Source organism: Uloborus diversus, chromosome 9 (assembly GCF_026930045.1).
Source record: "Uloborus diversus isolate 005 chromosome 9, Udiv.v.3.1, whole genome shotgun sequence".
In the NCBI taxonomy this organism is placed as follows: domain Eukaryota; kingdom Metazoa; phylum Arthropoda; class Arachnida; order Araneae; family Uloboridae; genus Uloborus; species Uloborus diversus.
This window is the reverse complement of record NC_072739.1, coordinates 18169407-18187356: the sequence shown is the minus strand read 5'-3', so window position 1 is coordinate 18187356 and position 17950 is coordinate 18169407. Positions and strand designations below refer to the sequence as shown.

General features: G+C 31.7%; 1 protein-coding gene across 1 annotated transcript in view; it reads right to left on the bottom strand.

The window, feature by feature from the left end:
- Positions 1 to 1832: 1832 nt before the first annotated feature.
- The window catches only part of LOC129229764 (cyclin-dependent kinase 10-like), a 58342-nt gene continuing 42224 nt past the window's right edge, over positions 1833 to 17950 (bottom strand). The window contains exons 11-15 of the mRNA XM_054864136.1: positions 17624 to 17747; positions 14659 to 14711; positions 12411 to 12500; positions 7479 to 7531; positions 1833 to 2608 (exon numbers count right to left, since the gene is read on the bottom strand). Of these exons, the coding sequence (XP_054720111.1) occupies positions 2541 to 2608; positions 7479 to 7531; positions 12411 to 12500; positions 14659 to 14711; positions 17624 to 17747 (388 nt within the window). The 3' untranslated portion in view covers positions 1833 to 2540. The remainder of the gene's footprint in view (positions 2609 to 7478; positions 7532 to 12410; positions 12501 to 14658; positions 14712 to 17623; positions 17748 to 17950) is intronic.

The following is a 17950-nucleotide window of genomic DNA, read 5'->3' as shown; positions in this document are numbered from 1 at the left end:
CTAAACAAACTGTCATGTTGCGGACTCTACCATTTGGATAAAATACTGTGAAATGGCCCAGGTGCTAAACGATTGCTGCAGAGTTACAGTAAAACGCTAGTGTGACATGTGACATCAAAGAAAAACAAAAATGAGCCAAATATACAAATAATTTGGCATATAAAAGTCAAATGTGAATGACTTAAATGGAAAACAAATGCCTTAACTACAGAAAATAAATAATATTTTTTTTTTTCAAAATGGCACCGTCTATTGGTTTCTGTTTCCTCATGGTTACTTCAAGGACAAATATTTCTTTTGGATTTAAAGGTTTTTTAAATAACAGCTGAAAGAATTAGTTTTTTAAAAATATTCAATTATCTTATGAATTAATTTATGAATATTTTGAAGATTTTATTGTTGTTTTATTTTTTTCAATTTTAAGATACAGCTTACATTTAGTTTCTTTAAGGCCTTAAATGCGCAAAATCCAAACAAAAACAACCACTTCTCCCAAGTTGTGCAGATTTTTGACTCTGTGAATTTCACAAAATCTGCCAAATGAAAGGGGGTGAAAGAAGAGACCAAGTAGAGCATAGAACCACCCATTATCCTGTCCAATTCATAACCGTAACCTAGTTACGTTAAATAGAAAGAAAATAAGCTTAAAAAAACTCTGCCAAAATCCGTAAATGCCATTTTCAAAAATAATTGTTTGATCTACAATCAGATAAATCTACCAAAAACTAATCCACCTCGCTAGCTTTTAAATGATAACACAGTGAATCATACTGGGGTTCAAGTTCAACAGAAATTAAGGCTTTTGTTAGAAAAATGAAAATCAGTGATTGTGAAAAAAAGGACTAGTAAGCGTCTCACAGCCCTAAAAGACAAAATTCCTCTGCAAATTTTACTCTGATTTTTGAACAAAACACAGTTTTTACACATTATTATGATAAGATGAATGTGTTTTTGCAGTGTTGTTTGTCAGAATATAGCCAGACGTAGGTGGAACTTGCTCCACCATCTAGGATTCTGGGTGCGTTTTTTTTTTCAGTTTTCGAGTCATATTGCAAAAACTATTTATATTGCAGGTAAACCTAATTATTAACGTATAGAGCATAAAATTATCTTTGAAAAGATATTTTTACTGTGGCTGCTATAGGCGCAGAGATTTTAATTTCAAAGTTCATGAATGTTGATCCAGAGTTCAAGCTAAAACGAAAAGTGATGTGGATACCTTTCACAAAGACCAGGACAAAAAAAAAAAAAAAAGGGGGGGGGGAGTACTCATTTTTCCAAAAATTCAACAGACTTTGAAATTAAATATCTCCGCACCTCTTAACTAACTACTCAAAACTAGATGTTGATGCAGTGTCCTTAATGATTTTAGATGACCAGGGTGCACATGGTTTATTTTTCTTAATGGTAAAAATTTTAATTTTTTGGAATTTTCACACCCTTAATATTTTTGAATTTGTAGAACAACCCATTTGCACCAGTTCTTCTATTTTGTAAAAGATAATTGATAAAAGTTTGTAATTGAAATTATTATTCAAAACTTTTTAAATGCATACATTAAATGTTACAAATTTGTTTGTTAAATGTAATGAAAATGTGGTAAAACTGCTCCTCAGTTTTACAGAACTGCTCCTCAATATCAGAATTTGAAGAGCAGTATTGCTTCTTAAAATGAAATACTTATTTTCCACACTGGGCTTTCCTATTTTACTCATTAAAATAGGAAAGCCCAGCGTTCATTTATCGCTTTTTAACATTTTTGATTTTATTTTCACTATCTAATATACTTAAGTTAAGAAGAAAAAAAAAACATTTGTAATAAGTATATGAAACTTTATATACTTCAATGCACAAATGGTACAGTAAATCTGGTATAAAATAATTGCACACAAAAAAGTTTTTCTGTAAACACATATCAGTAATTTTCTTACAGATGTAAAAACATTTAATAAATGCTGAACACATGAATTCAGTTAAGTCTCATTTAACCCATTGCCTGCATTTGCTAAACCCAATGCAGGCAATTTACATGTAAATAGGGGTCAGGCTGCACTGGTAAAGGGTTAACTATAAAACATCCATTGGCAACAAAAACTGCAGCTACAATCAAAACTTCTTTAAATTATCAAAAGATTTCAGTTTTTTTTTTTGGCCCCATCTTGTTTAAAATATGATTATTAAATCCCAACTGTGCAAAAAGTTAAGTAGTTTGACAATTAATCGACCGTCTCTAACTAAATATTAGCAGATTTTAGCTTATCCACTGTCTTTGCAAGCAGTGAATATCACATAATATCACATAGGCGAAACTCTACTGTTACATACAAATACGCACAAGGAAAGTGATACAATAAGAAAAGATGAATATCACAGCATTGAAAAACATTTTAAAAAAACAGTATAATTTGCACTGATAATAAAGGAAGTATATTATGAAAGTGGAAGGTTACTTCATTATCTGTGTATGCCATTACCTGCATATGTATTTAGGGTTGAAATTTAATGGGTTTGATATAAAAAGTTTTCTGTTACATAAAACATCACTTTATTTGCAGTGTCATCTCCTGCACAGCTTTAAGAAGATGGGCCACATTTTCATTGGAGCCAGCTGAAATATAACAACAATGGTTGGTTTAACAGTTGTACCAATAATAATAATAATAATAAAACACGATATTCGGCAGAACTTAACATTTAAGTTATTTAAATACAGTAACTCCTCGTTATATTGCTCATTTGGATATAACGCTCTTTTCTTTTGTCTCTTGAAATACTAAGTCAGAAGAGAAAAAAAAAATCCTTGCTTTAAGTTTAAAACCATTTATGAAAAAATATTGGTATTGCATTCGAAAAAAGTCTCTGTCTTCTTTATTTCACCAATAAACAGAAGGAAAATGCTTCTATTTTTTTGAATTCGCTGGAGAAGCAGCGACAATTCCTGTACATCCGCACAGACTATTTCAGTTTAAGATAGTTTGTAAACTACTTCACATTTTCTTTTGTATTGATACTGTCATTACAATGAGTGAGAGACAGCAGGCAGATGTCATATTATCCCAAGTACTGTATTTTCCTTCGTATAATCTGCGGATTATCTGTTAAAAAAGGCAAAATTTATCAGGTGCATGTTGCTTATTTTACAAAGCTTGCATGTTTTTACTTTCTTCTATATCTAATATATAGAAGAAAGTATTGGATTTGTGCAAATTTTCGAATTTCGACGGATTCGAACGTTTTGAGGTGTGCCGAGTCCATTTCGACTATTTTTGGAAAATGTCTGTCTGTCTGTGTGTATGTGTGTGTGTCACGTCTGTGTGTGACCAGTTTTTTGTGGCCGCTCTACAGCAAAAACTACCGCATGAAATCGAACAAAATTTGGTACACATATGTGCCCCTATGTGAACTTGCGCTCATTGGTTTTTGGCGCGAATTCCTCCAGGGGGGGTGGAGCAATGGGACGTTTTTTGAGTTACGCGTGCTTGCTATTCCTCAGGAAGTAACAGGCGGAATCAAATAAAATTTGGTCCATATGTTGCCATCAACAGGAACAGGTGCTGATCGAATTTTGGTGTCAATAACTCAAACGGGGGTTGAGATATAGAATGTTTTTTGTCGCCAATTGTGACTGCTGTATCTCAAGAAATAATGAACGGAATCAAACAAAAATTTATCGGCAAGTAGCCCTTAGTGGGTATAAGAGCTGATTTTATTTTGGTGTCAACAGCTAAAAAGGGGGTAGCGCAATCGCCCGTTCTTTTTTTTCATTGTGAGCGCCCTATCTCAAGAAGTAATACTACGTTCTGGTTGAAATTTGGAATATATGTTAATCCATATGTAAACAGGCTTTGCTTCAATTTTGACGCCAATCACTCCAAGAGGTGTTGATTTTTTTTTTTTTTTAAATAAAAATAGCTTTATTAATGCAACAATAAGAAAGATAAATCGTAATAGATTGTCGTCTGCGTATTTCTCGTGATTTTAATTGTATGGAAATGATCGGAAATATTATCTCAATGATTTAAAATTTTTAACTGTTGCCATCTTATGTTTGTTAACAAATAAAATATTTATAATTAATTCAAGCAAGGCTTTTAAAATAACTTTCAATTTTCGCTCTTTGCTTTGCTTTTGCAATAATTCAGACATTGGGATGGTCGTCTAGTTTTTGCATGTGTAATTTTGTTTTTGTTGGGAATATTGCATATTGTCAAGCATGGGGAGGGTTCAGAAAAAAAAAAGAAAAATATAGAAGAAAGTTTCATGATGGCCACAACATACTAGTTTCTCGCTGCCTGCCTGCATGTTGGTTATTTTACGTTGCTTGAATGTTCCTCTTATGCGATTCAGGCCATGTGAAATAACCAAGAATACAGTGAAATAGGAAGCCATTTGCACAAGATTAGACCGTTTGCTCCATTGTTTTGACTCTTTGTTTTTGAAGTAATTAGCGTACTGTAATCAAGATTTCAAAAAAAATCATTATATTTCAGATTAATTTTGATTATGCCTTTAAAGTAATTACCTTTTCACGTTTTTAGTTTAGTTGCTCAAATGGTATGTTAAATTCAATCTTTATTTTTTTACATTGCATTATCTGCGAAGCATTTTTTTCTTCAAGCCAATTTTAGAACCTGCGGATAATGAGCAGGAAAATACGGTAGAAGAAAACATATGCCCTTCTCTGGCTGGCTTTTTGTACAGAAAAGATTCATGCTTGATTGCACAAATCTGGATTTGCATCAAAGAAAGGAAAAATGACCTGGATGGGTGAAAGAGTTTTCAGGAAACAATCTGATTGCTTTTATTTCTCACATCCTTTCTACGGCAAATTTAAAGGATTAGAAAGTCAATTATATTGGGAATAAGAGGGTATTTTAATGCTCACTCTTGTCTAGTGGTAGCTAAGAAATATCATCTCCATTCGTCATTTGATGTTTGTACCTTTCTGATGCGGAAATTTACTTTAATGTTAGTCTTGTTTAAATTTAGTATATTTGTGAACTACATCAAAATCATTTGAAAATCATATCAAAAAGAACAAACATTAATTTACTTGTATGTTGGATGGATGACTATTTCTAAGGACCTCGGGTATATCTCGTTTTTCCTTTGTCCCCCAAAAAGTGCGATATAATAAAGGATTACTGGGACTAAAAAAAGGTTTTTGATTAACTTGTAATAAGCAGTTATTTAAATGATAAGCAGAAAATTTATTGAAATAACTTCTCTACTTCAGACATTACTTTTCTAAGAGAGTCATTTTTAGAAATGGGAACTTCTGCTGAGTCATTACATTTTAAAATTTTCCAAGTTAATTTTTGTGTACAGTACTTTTTGGCAGTGCCAAAGTCTCTTGTCTAGTAATGTCATTATTTAATTCCAACCCCAAAAGCTATTTACTATTTTGAAATGTAACACATTTCTCTCAATAAATAAATAAATAAGTAAGGTGAGTTGGGGGAAGTGCAGCCCTTAAATTATACAGTTCGACTTTATTAAGGCCTAGACATTACAAGACTTGATACAAATTTTTTAATTTTTATTTCATATGTTTCCTGTTTTAGTGTGTTTCCCGAGACATGAGCCTGTTAAAATCATTGCAGGTAAAAACGTTGAAAAAAACATTTTAAACTATTGTGCTCTAGGGCCGCACTTTCTCAATAAAAAGTGGGGCAAGAGCATCACCTATCTGAATTTTTTTTTAAACCGTTTGAGAAAATAAGGGGCAAGTGCAATCGATAGAGTATTTTTTCCTGATTAAAAACGATTTTTTTATTTTAATTTTCACCTATTCATTGGGAAGTTATTACATTTTTCCTAACGAAACCTGTCAATGTAAAATGAAGAACGTTCAAGAAACAATGGATTATTAAGCAAAATTATGAAGTTTTTATTTTAAATTAAATAAGGAACATGAAAGATCACTTTTATTATGCTAATAAGCTTAAAAAAAAACAAAAAAAAACTTGCATACCAAGGAATAATCTTTAAAACTTGAATATCAACGAACTTATAAAATATTAACTTAATAATACAAAAGGTAACTATACAACTGACAAAAGGTAACATGTCTTTGGCAAACTTGAACATATTTTCTTGTATAAGTACACTTAGTATAGTAATTAACAATAAATAAGTATAGTAATTAACAATTTAATTGATATTATATTCTGAAAACGGTACTTGGAATATCAAATTTCCTCTACGATCTGAAGAGGGATTTGGAAGGATTGATGCAATGTCGTCGTTTTGGATCTCGCTAACGGCGTCTCTTGAAGGATAACTAAACACAGTGCTATAATTACCAGCCGCTTTTAACTTTAAAAATTTAATTTCAGGGAAATTATCATCATTTATATTAGTAATTTGTCCTACAAAATGTTTAGTCATCTTTTTTGTAGAAAATCTCACAAGAACCCAGTCGCCTACCTTTCTCTCCGTTGGATGCCTTCCCCACTGAATGATATCTTCTTGCTGTTTTTGCTCTGTGGCAATCATTTCTTCGATTGTCATTTCATCATGTAAATCTTCCCTTAAACTCATATTTTCATTATCGTCACTTTCTTCCTCCTCGTAATTTCGGAAGAATTACAAATGAATTACATTGCTTCATTAAATCGTTGCGAACAAATTATATCTGTCATAAAATAACATTGCCAGATTAATAGGAAAGTGCAGCCCCAAAAAATGCGAGGCTGCACTTGCCCCTTTTTTTCGGGCTGCACTTTCCCATTCGTATAATTTTTGGGGCAAGTGCAGCCCTAAAATTAATTGATTTGAATGCAAAAAATAATAAATCTCAGCTTCAAAAATACGAAAAGCAGACATGAAATAGTTGTACTTACGTTTTGGAAGCACGAAAAAGTGAGAACAACAACAGAAAAAACGATGATTTCTCGAACCATAACAACATGGCACTGTAGTGGGAATGAGAAAAGTTAGGAAACCAGGGAAGGAGTAGAGTTACCATTCAAGTAGCGCGATCTAACGCATGCAGTGCAAAGTAATAACGGTTACCAAGCTACCCAGATGACAGCAGCCTTGCAGATATTCCCGGTTTCTGATTATTAACCTAAGCCGCACTTGCCCCACGACCACACTTACCCCAACTGACCTTATCTCAATTTTAAAACTAACATACAGTGAAGCACCGTTTATATGTTTTTGAAGGGACTCTATGAAAAAACTACAAATGAAAAAACACATAATAGATTTAGGTTAAATATGTATTGGACTCTGCAGGGACCAATTTAAAAAACATATAATTGATAAAAAACTTATAAAAGAGAAACATATAAATGGTGCTTCACTGTATTTTAAATTAACATCTGTTTCTGTTGGATAATTATCGGTTGTATTGCTCCTTCGGAGGATTTTAGACCTCTGATCTAACTAAAACATATTTTCTTATAATCTGCAAGAAATTACAGAAATATTAGTTTTGAAATTGCATGGATGGATACAATGAAAGTACTTACCTGTAGGTTCTTCTCTGAAATATTGATGCGCTAAACATTCTTCTGCGGTACATCTAAAATTTAAAATATCAATAATAAAAGAAAGCACTTTAATTTGAAAATTGTAATAATTCATTTATTTTATAAATATATTTATTTATTCATTTATTTCTGGTATATTCTGTTGAGCAATAACTGAAAACAATCTTTAAATACAGGTTACTTCTTGGATAAAAAATAACTACCACTTTAGTGGGAAAATATTCCCAAATTGTAGCCAAAGCAAAGTCCTAGTGAATTTTTACACTTTTACTTTCTTCTATATCAAATATATAGAAGAAAGTATTGGTTTTGTGAAAATTTACGAATTTTGTGACGGGTTTGCATGTTTTACCCTACGAGAACTTGTGTTCATTAGTCATTAGGTTAAAAAAAATATAAATAAAAAGAAGCATAAGTTTACTTCCTCTAAGTAGTGATAACAAACATTCTGTGCAGCATAGTAAGAAAAGAATATAAAGTATCTGCCTACATAACTCAAATCTGCAAGTATTTAAAACAATTTACAGTGGGTACATAAAGTTTTTAGTAATGCAATGCTTATTTTGCTTTCAATAATGTATCCATGAAAGCAAGAGATTAATTTCATTAATTTATCTACAAATTTTCAAGATAACCATTGTTTAATATCGATATTAATTTAAAAATGTTGAGCGAAGTACATATTTGCAGCAAATGCATCTGCACAGCAGCAAATGTGTCCACGCGCAGCAGGTCCAGAGAAAATCAAGAACCCTTTACCATATTTTTTTTTTTTTGAAATGCAAAATGAAATACAGTCTGACCACTGATTAGATGGAAAGGCAAACAGCTGGTTTACAGGCTGAAATGGGCACATTCATTACTTTTCCGGGATGTAACCTTTTGCAGATGTTAGCTTCCAAATTAAGCAGAGTCACATTCAAATGAGCGGAACATGTGTATCAAATTAATTACTTTTTCCCCTCAAGCAGATAGACTCATTTTCATTGGATCATTTTCATTGCAGGGGCCAATCCAGGATTTTTTTCTCGATACCTATTTTTGTGAAAGTATTGCATCATTTTATTTTTGTGAAAGATTTTTTTTATCAGCATTGTTTTTGTGAAATTTTAGACGCATCCTAATTTTTGTAAAAGAAGTAGTGGAACAAGTGAAATTTTAGTTCGAAAAGTGTAAATGTCATCTAGTAATATATTTAGCAGGTTTTTTTTTTTGGGGGGGGGGGGCTAAAAACCTAAGAAGTACAAAAATACAATCGTAATTTCAGCTTAATGGTCTATGTACTGTGTACAATATAGGAAATTATGAGAAAAACAGTTCCTCAAAACAGATGTTTAGAGATTGCGATAATATTGCATAAATACACTTTGGTGAGAAACAGCTAAAAATTAGTTAAAATACTACAAAAGGTTTCTATTTAAGCGATTGTTCATATAAACCTGCTTATAATTTTATTTTATGAGTATATTTTGTTTTAAACAGAGAAACAAATTTTATATTTTAAAATGCGAATTTTTGTGAAATTATCGATGTTTTTGTGAAGCTACTGATTTTATTACTTGATTTTTGTGAAAGTAACGATTTCAAAACAGGATTTTTGTGAAGGTACCGAAAAACGGTAGCAAAATCAGCCTGCATTGGGCCCTGCATTGGATATTCCATATCATTTGTGGGTGGACTAAACATGTATCAAAAATGACTTTTTTTTTTTATCAAAAATGACTTTTTTATACTCAGGTACGAAAGGGTTTTGCTTTTGCTATTGCGAGAGTTTAACAGTAGGGATTTTTTTCCGAAATTCTAATCACTGAAAAATCCTGTTTTTAGAAAATTTCAACTTTATTGTTTTTTTCTGAAAATTTGGTAAATATTTACTTTATTAGGGAATTTTGAAAGAGGTATCAAACTTTGGGAGTCTCTTGAATGAATTGGGAGAGTTGGCCGTTGTCACATGCTCTGCAATTAAGAATTTTAATTGTACTGTCCAGAGGTATTGGGAATCCCAAAGGCCAAATGACTAAAGTGTTAAGAGTCTGGCATTTGTATAAATAAAAACTTTTAAAAAGCAATTAATCCACTCAGGTTTTAATATACCGTATTACCCTGCATTAACTGGCATGCTGGGAAAAAGCGAGGTTTGCTAGTATGCCGGGAAAATTAGAATTTTACGGCATGCCGGATAATTTGAGGTTTATTTTACAACAAAACTAAAGTAAATTTTCTCGTTCAGTTCCAATCAGAAAGCAAAACATTGCTACTCTTATTCGTTCCTAATTTTTTAAATAAATTGTTTTTGGTTCCTTTTAGAGAAGTAAGTTTAATTTTTATTTTTGAATAGCTATGGTAAATTCTTTAACACTGACTTAGGGGCGGTAATTTACTACTTAAATGTTTGCTTAGTTAGAATTTTTTTTTTATGAAATTATTTATTATTGAATAATATTTTTCTTGCTAAAATAACAAATGACATTGTTGGTCAACATTTTTACAAAATTAAATTATTTATTAATAATAATAAGATATGTATAGACCTTGTATTATTTTTTAAGCTTGAACGTATATCTTTTATAGTACTAATTTTTTTTCGAAAACTCGATTTTTCTGGCATGCCAGAAAGAACCAGGTAAGTGTTATTGAAAATCTGATGACCCCCCACTTATGGGGCATGTCAGCTAATGCGGGGTAATGCGGTAACTTTTTCCAACAGTTTCCCCTCAAGTGAATAATATATCAAATTACTATTTGCATTAAGTTGCTATGAAGCTTTAGATATAAAAATTTAAAAATCAGACCATTTTTAATTATTAAATTATAGACTAAAGTAATATGAAGAAATTACTATTATTTAACACTGTATTGAAATATAAAAACAAGTTCAAATACAATAGTTATTAATACTCTTACCGTATATACTCTCGTATAAGTCGATTCCTCTACTTTTAGGGAGAGAATCGGGGGGGGGGGGGGAACTGAAAACCCTAGTATGAGTCGAGCCCAGTGGCGGGCCTACACATTGGCAGGAGTGGCTCTTGCCAGGGGTACAGCAGCCAGAGGGGCGGCATTTCGACTGATTGAATTTTTTTCTTTAATTGATCATATAAGCAAAAAAAAAAAAAAAAAAATCTTTAAAAACAAAGCTTGCAAGAAAAAGAGCTACAGGGAAAAATCAAACAATCCTTAATTCTTAAAAAAAAACGGAGGGGGGGGGGGTTATCCGTCGCGTTAAATTTCATTGGAGGGGAGGGGGATTTTATCCGTCGCGTTAAATTTTATTCTGATTCACTGAGTTAGCTAAAGACTTCTATACACAATTTGTTTGCCAGGGAGCGGTGGTGTAGGGCATTCTATACTGGATGAATCCTTTTTTTGGGGAGGGGGGGGGGGGTAGAAATGTTGACACATATTGTCATTCTTAGTTTTTTTTACGACAAGTATATATTCTCATAAGAGCATAAAAAGCCTTATTTGAACAAAGTATTGGGATTCCTTATCTGGCGAATGTATAGTAAATACTTGAATTTTGCTTGAATGGGAATGGTTGTGTGTTATAAGCCAATTTCAGATTCACAATGCTTTTTGTACTTTGCTTTCCTAATTATAATAGAATTCTTAAATAATTTGATTTTTTTTTTTTTTTAAGTTTTTTTTCTTTCATTTAGTCAATGTGTAAATTATGTTTTGAAACAAATTCTATTTAAAGTTAAAGCTGCTTGAAAATAATTATGATAAAAACATTGCTATATAAATGCAGCTGGAAAATATTCATTCTCATTTGGTTCGAAAACGTACATTATTTATATGCATAAACGAATTATAAATATTATTGGTTTTATTGAATTTATATGAAATGGTGGTTTAATTAAATTAGTATTGAATGGTGGTTTAATTTAGGGATAATTAAAATTTTTGGGAAGAAGAAAATTCTCAATTTTTCAAATAAAATCCCATTTTTAACAATTAATACAATTTGATCATGCACACATTTACATAACATCTACAGTGAAAGAACATTGGGCATCATTGAAAATAAGAGCATTAAAGTTGCAATTGTGTCTCTAAATTTGTAGGAATTAATTAGTCAAACTCACTCTGCCCCGAAAAATGGGGGGGGGGGATATCACAATGACCTCAGGTGACTTACCATTGAGGCTACCTTGGAGGGGAGGGGCGTAGTTCCTTAAGTTCGCCAGGGGCGCTGGAACCCATAGGTACGCCACTGGTCCAGCCTTACTTTACGGAAAAAATCGGGAAGTTTTAGCCACATTTTTTGAAAATAAACTTTTAAAAAGAAGAAATAATGAAATGTAATGAACATGCTTACGATCACAGTTCGCAATCTTTATACTTTTCTGCAAATAGGATTCATCTCTACAATCACGATTTTTGTAAAGGGTTTGTTTTAGCTATTACAATTTTTGTTAATTCTTGCATTTATTTCAACTATGGTCAATAAATTTCTTTGTTATGTTTATTTTGTTAATGAACGCAGTTTCCACAAGGCCAACTGCCAGGGAAATTCACGAATTTGGCAGAACCTACATTTTTGGATTAGTTGGTTTTTTACTGTAATTATTTAATTTTCATTTCGTATTTGGGTTTTTAAAAAATACATCAGATTGCAGGAGTATTTACTTCTTTAGCATTTGTTAAAAAGGGTTGCTCAAAAACCGGGAAAATGTTCATGTTTTTAAGTTTTTTTCCAAGAATTGTACAGAGAAAATTATTGGAAAACCGGTCCCACATGTAAGTTGACCACCCAACTTTTAACATCATTTTCTTTGCACTAAATGTCTCGACTTGTACGTGAGTATATACAATATTTTAATTGATTTAAATACTTGATAAATGAATTTATGGTGCCACTAGCTAATTACTATAAAATAGACACACAAGAAATATAAAAATAGTTACCTAACACGTGGGTTATAAACAAGGAGAGCAGCAAGTAAATGCGTACAAGTAGTACCTTGTTCAATGAATCTCTTCTGCAATTTTGTACCTCTAGGAAAAAAAGAGCAGTTTAGGACACTAAAGTCAAACAAACCTTTTCTTACAAAATTTTAAGTATATTATAAACACGGCCGTAACTAGTTTTTTGTTTCGAAGAGGTATTTACCAAACATATTTCTCCAGATATCTGTATGATCAATAACATTTGATTTCACTCATCTATTCATTTTTGTTATGAAGGGGGAAGGGGACTTAACAGACATTAATATAAGCAAAAAAAAAAAAAAAAAAGATGTATCTATTAAATGAAGGAGGAAAATCTGAGGTGTACTCTATTTTACTTCACCCCTGTTAAATATTTGATGTTTTTTTTAATAATTCAAAAGAATATATTCTTGATTGTCCTCCTTGCATTTGAAGTAATACATCTGAAATTCATATTTTTTTACACTTAAAAAATATGTTAAATATACAGCTAGGCATTTTTAAATTTAAAGAATTTTAATGTTTTTAAAATCTAAAGTAAAACTCTGGGTGTTTTTGAAAATGAAGAAATGATGCTTGCAATAACTGCTATAGAAATAAATACTGCACATAAAGCATTGAATTTGTACAATTCTTCAAAAGTAATATCATCTTTTCAAATGAAGCTGAAAAAAATAAATAAATACAAACAATTTGGTAGCAAAAAAAAAAAGGATTATAAAAAGCTATTTTAGGAATAACCAATAAATACTGTTGTGCTTGAAAATTAAATGAATGAATTACCAATGTTTTAATGCATAAAAATGGCAAGTTGCTGCAGACACGAATTTTGGGGGTTACAAGAAACCCCTTTTTCAACACAAAGAATTGTGTGCTTTTGGATGAAAAGTCATCTGAGAAAAGCAACCCCGTGGAACAAAAGACGGTATAAATTGAACAAAATGGAAATTAACAAAACAAACAAGACAAAATGACCTCTAGAGCTGAAATTTATTACATAACTCCATCAGGAAAAAACTGTTAAATAATAAATTCCCAAGAAATTCAATAAACAATGCATATTGTCCAATAAATGAAATCACATGTGTCTGCAGTAATTTGCAATTTTTGTGCATTAAAACGTTAATAATGCATTCATTTAATTTTAGGAATAGTATTGAAAATTTTTGGAAGGTGTTTGAGCCCTAAAAACCCACCCCTTAAATTTGGTCCTGATTATAAAACACAAACTCTGCAAAAACAAATAAATCCCTAGATAAAAAAGAAGAAGAAAATACTTTCTCCGCCCCAAATTAGACAATATATTTAGGTTGAAAATGTTTTTCACATTAGTTACTGCATTTGGATATTTTTGTACTGATCAGTGATCACTGCGCAGCAAAAAAATATCATCAAAATGCTTCTGACAAAATTCTTGTTAAGTCATATGTAAATGACTCCTTGAATCTAAATATGAACACAATTTTTCCCCATCAGGTTCCACTTTTAGGGAATGGTGCCCATCAATATTGTTTCTCACTTTTTGAGTTACATAACGATTATTTTTATTTGGAGGGAAATGGAGCATTGCATTAGACCTTAACACTCTTCTGAGTGGCTAGAAAAGTACAAAATTCTAAAGCATGAACATTTGGAGCAAGTCAGGAGACTCATCAGGGTATTCCCAATAAAATATTTTTTAAATCATCAAAACCAAGCTTTTTTTTCTCTAGGAGTTTTTGTTACAATGTTTTCACTTAATAAAAAAGAATTAATGAAAATATTGGAAGCATACCATTCTGCAAAATTAGAGTCGCATCGCAGATCTTCAGTGAAGAACTTTCTCACATTGTTTAACTTACATTTCCAGATATAAGGACTAAAAATGAATTAAGGTATGCTTATAAAGTAGCATAAATTAAAATTTCTGGGAATGCACCAACTTGATTTTTTATGATTTCATTATTGAAAAATCAGACCTACATTGTACTTTGAGATTTTAATCCTGTTTGTGTAGATTATGACTGGATTATAGGCCATTTGGGTATGGTTATACAGGGTATTAAATCAGGTCTTTTGTGAATTATTTTGCATTGTTAAAAGGGACAGCCTTTTTATGTTTGTAGGATAAAAGCCCTTTTCTTATCAACAAAGTCTGCTCTCTTATTTCCAGAAACACCACAGTGGAGTTAAACAAATTTGATTTCAAGCAATTAAAAATAAACAATCAAATGAAATTACTCACCTACGGTAGTCTACGACTTGAGTATTATTTCGTTGAAGTAATTCAGAAAAGCCCTGGTGCAAGGAAGAAAATGAAAATCAATCAATCAAACAACTAAAAAAGTTTCAAACTATATTTTTTTCTTTTTAAATTCACAAATTCAACTGCATAAAAAAAAGAAAACAAATACCTTCCCAAGTTATATAATTCCTTTGAAAATGTCTATCTTTGTATAAACTATATAAAATATATGCCAGTCACAATAATTAATATCATTGTTGCAATTACTTTATGATGAAATTTTACTACTTCTTGCTGATTGTGCAGTATTTCAAGATGTAACTTTTTATTTTAACATACAATGAACATCTCTGCCATGGGAAGATAAAGTACAGTATCTGCAGAAAAAGGCTGTGAGATATTTGAAGAAACACATTTTGGATTCCATGCTAACAGTATGGAAATGCTGGAACTTAAGCTTTTTTTTCGTGCTTTGTTTTCAGCAGAAACCAAATAAGCAAACTTGTACATTAAAGCAGAAGTACAATAGATGACAATAATACAATATACTAAAAATGAAAAATTTCGAGACACCCTTGACCTTCCCATGGCAGGATCTACTATTCAGTGTTATGAGCAAGAGATGAAGACGTTATTGTGCATCGCTAACTTATACAACTGATTTCAAACATGTAATTTTTGGGGTTAAGAAGAACTCAGACTTGTATTGCTTTTGGTTTTTGTACATTTTGATTTAATATCAATTCATCATTTGCATTGTGTGTGATTCAATGGTTTTGCATACTGTTTTTCGGCAAGGATCCCACATTTATTACAAGCTCCCTAACCAGATCGCGCCATGGCACCACAAATTTTTGTCACACAATATGAGACCCATTTTTTGAAATTCCAAAAGCTGAAACATATGAAACCTGAAACTTTTTGAACAAAAAAGTTAAATTTTTCCCCAAAAAATATATCTTCATTTAAAAAAAAATTTTAAATGCTTAAAATTGCGAACAATTGCCTATTTGTTGAAAAAATATTATTTACAGCTCCTTTTTATGTTTCATTGATGCCACTTTTTATACATAATATTAGAACTTTGCTGTAAATGTGCAGCTATCTTTTAGCATCCACTTTCGCTTCACAATATTTTAAAAAATTTTCTCACTAGCTGCGTTGGTGTTGCACGGTCTATCTCGAAAATAAAAGTTGTGTCAATTGACGCATATTCAACAATCAGGATAGGAGTAGGTGGAAGATAGCGTAAAATTTCCCATCAACAAGTAGAAAAAAGTAACTTTATGACTCAAAATTTAGATCCTCTTTGGATTTTTTAGAACTCCAAATTTTATTCATTGTTATTAATGGGGGTTCTGTTTCACAGATTTTCATGCAAATCCCCTGAGGGGGCAAGACCCCCCCCCCCCCTCCGTCATGAATTCCTGAGCATCCATGACCTCTGAGTTAAATTTGGAAAAGATACAACATAAACTAAATTTCTATTAGGAGAACCCTCTACAATGTGAATTTCTGAGCATCAAATGTGCCAATCTGTGCCAATTTGCCAAACATCTGACGTAAGCTATGAATTTGTATAAGGAACAAATAAACACAGGTTCATTTTCATATATATAGATTAGTATACAATACAAAGCATATTGATCGAAAACAAATTTATTTATAGATAAATATGATTAATGTATTGTACTGATCAGCAGTTCAGGCATCCATTTTGGCTTCCTTGAAATAAAATTGAAATAAAGATACAATTTCAAATTACTCTGAGCAGAAAAAATAGGAAGTGAGGTAAGCAAACCGAAGAACATGTTTTTCGGCCACCTCTCGTTTGAATTACAGTAGTTGTTCTTATAGGTCTGGAACCCACAAGGTTTAGGGACATGTTTTTTGTGGTGCCCTATATCCATCTCCCCCCACCTGTCTCAGAAATGGGCCTGTTCTTATTATTTAGTCAAGCAAATTTGAACCAAATAGAAATTCTGGGTTTATGAAATATGCTTTGGAAACAGTCAAAAATCATTGTCTACCAAATCACCTGGTAAACAGTTGGCCTTCTATTTAACGACTTTCAAGGAACTACAAAAAATCGTGCAGGGGCGTAGCTAGGGGGGGGGGGGGGTTTGGGGACAACCCCCCCCCCCCGAAAAGTTAGTCTCAAAAAAAAAAGAGAAAAAGAAGAGAGAAGAGAAAGAAAAAAAAAGAAGAAGAAAAGGAAAAAATTCCAAGCGATTATACATATATATATATGTATATATACATATATATATATATATATATATATATATATATATATATATATATATAAGAAGTAACCCCCCCCCCCCCGAAAGTCGGGTCTAGCTACGCCACTGAAATCGTGCTTAAGTAGAATGCAACTAAAATTTAAGTGGGACATCTGGGACCGTGGAAAGTTGATTTTGAATACAGAAAGTCGTTAATTAGAGCGTCGTTAAACAGAGAATCAACTGTGTCTCATGCGAAATAGCTAACAACAGTTGATAGAGTATCTAGCTTATATGTTGGTACATAATAGCCATCACAAGAAATAGATACTAAATTATTGTTGAATACATAGTAAAAGTGAATGCAAAAGTTTGGTTTCTCTATAAAACTGAGCCTTCATGCAGCTGGTGCACAGTATCTTAGGGAAGCTATCTCAGCAATGATATGAAATTAATAGTTGAGCCTGTTACATAAAAAAAAACTGCTTTTATGGTAATCCAGATAACCTGCTGTTTACCAAAATTAACAATACACAATTCTCTCTGCAGAAATTAGGCTACTGAACAATCTTGAAGGCCCAAACTCTTACTAATGAAACTGTTTGTGATTTCGTCATTCCACCTCTCAATTTTCAAGCAAATCGCTTTACTGAATTGATAAATTAGCTAAAGTGTGTCCTTTAACGATCCTCCACTGACCAAATATATACCCAATGCAAGAAACAAAGATAAAAACTTACAGGCAAACGTAAATCATTAGGATATCCAAGTAAATTAATTATGTCTGCACAGAGATCTTTTACACTTGAATGAGGAAACAATGGCTTTTTGAGCAACAATTCAGCAAAAATGCACCCAACTGCCCTGCAAAATATTTTGAGAGAACTTTTTACATAAAATAAAACAATTTTCAAGTTTTATATTACAGTATTTTAAAGGATGTACAAAAAATTAAATAATGAATAACAATGTTTTGAAACAACCCACTTTACTGTTTTGTTTCTTAGTCATATTGTGCCCAAAAAAAAGCCCATTTCCGATAAATAACAAACTTAAATCTGCAGTTC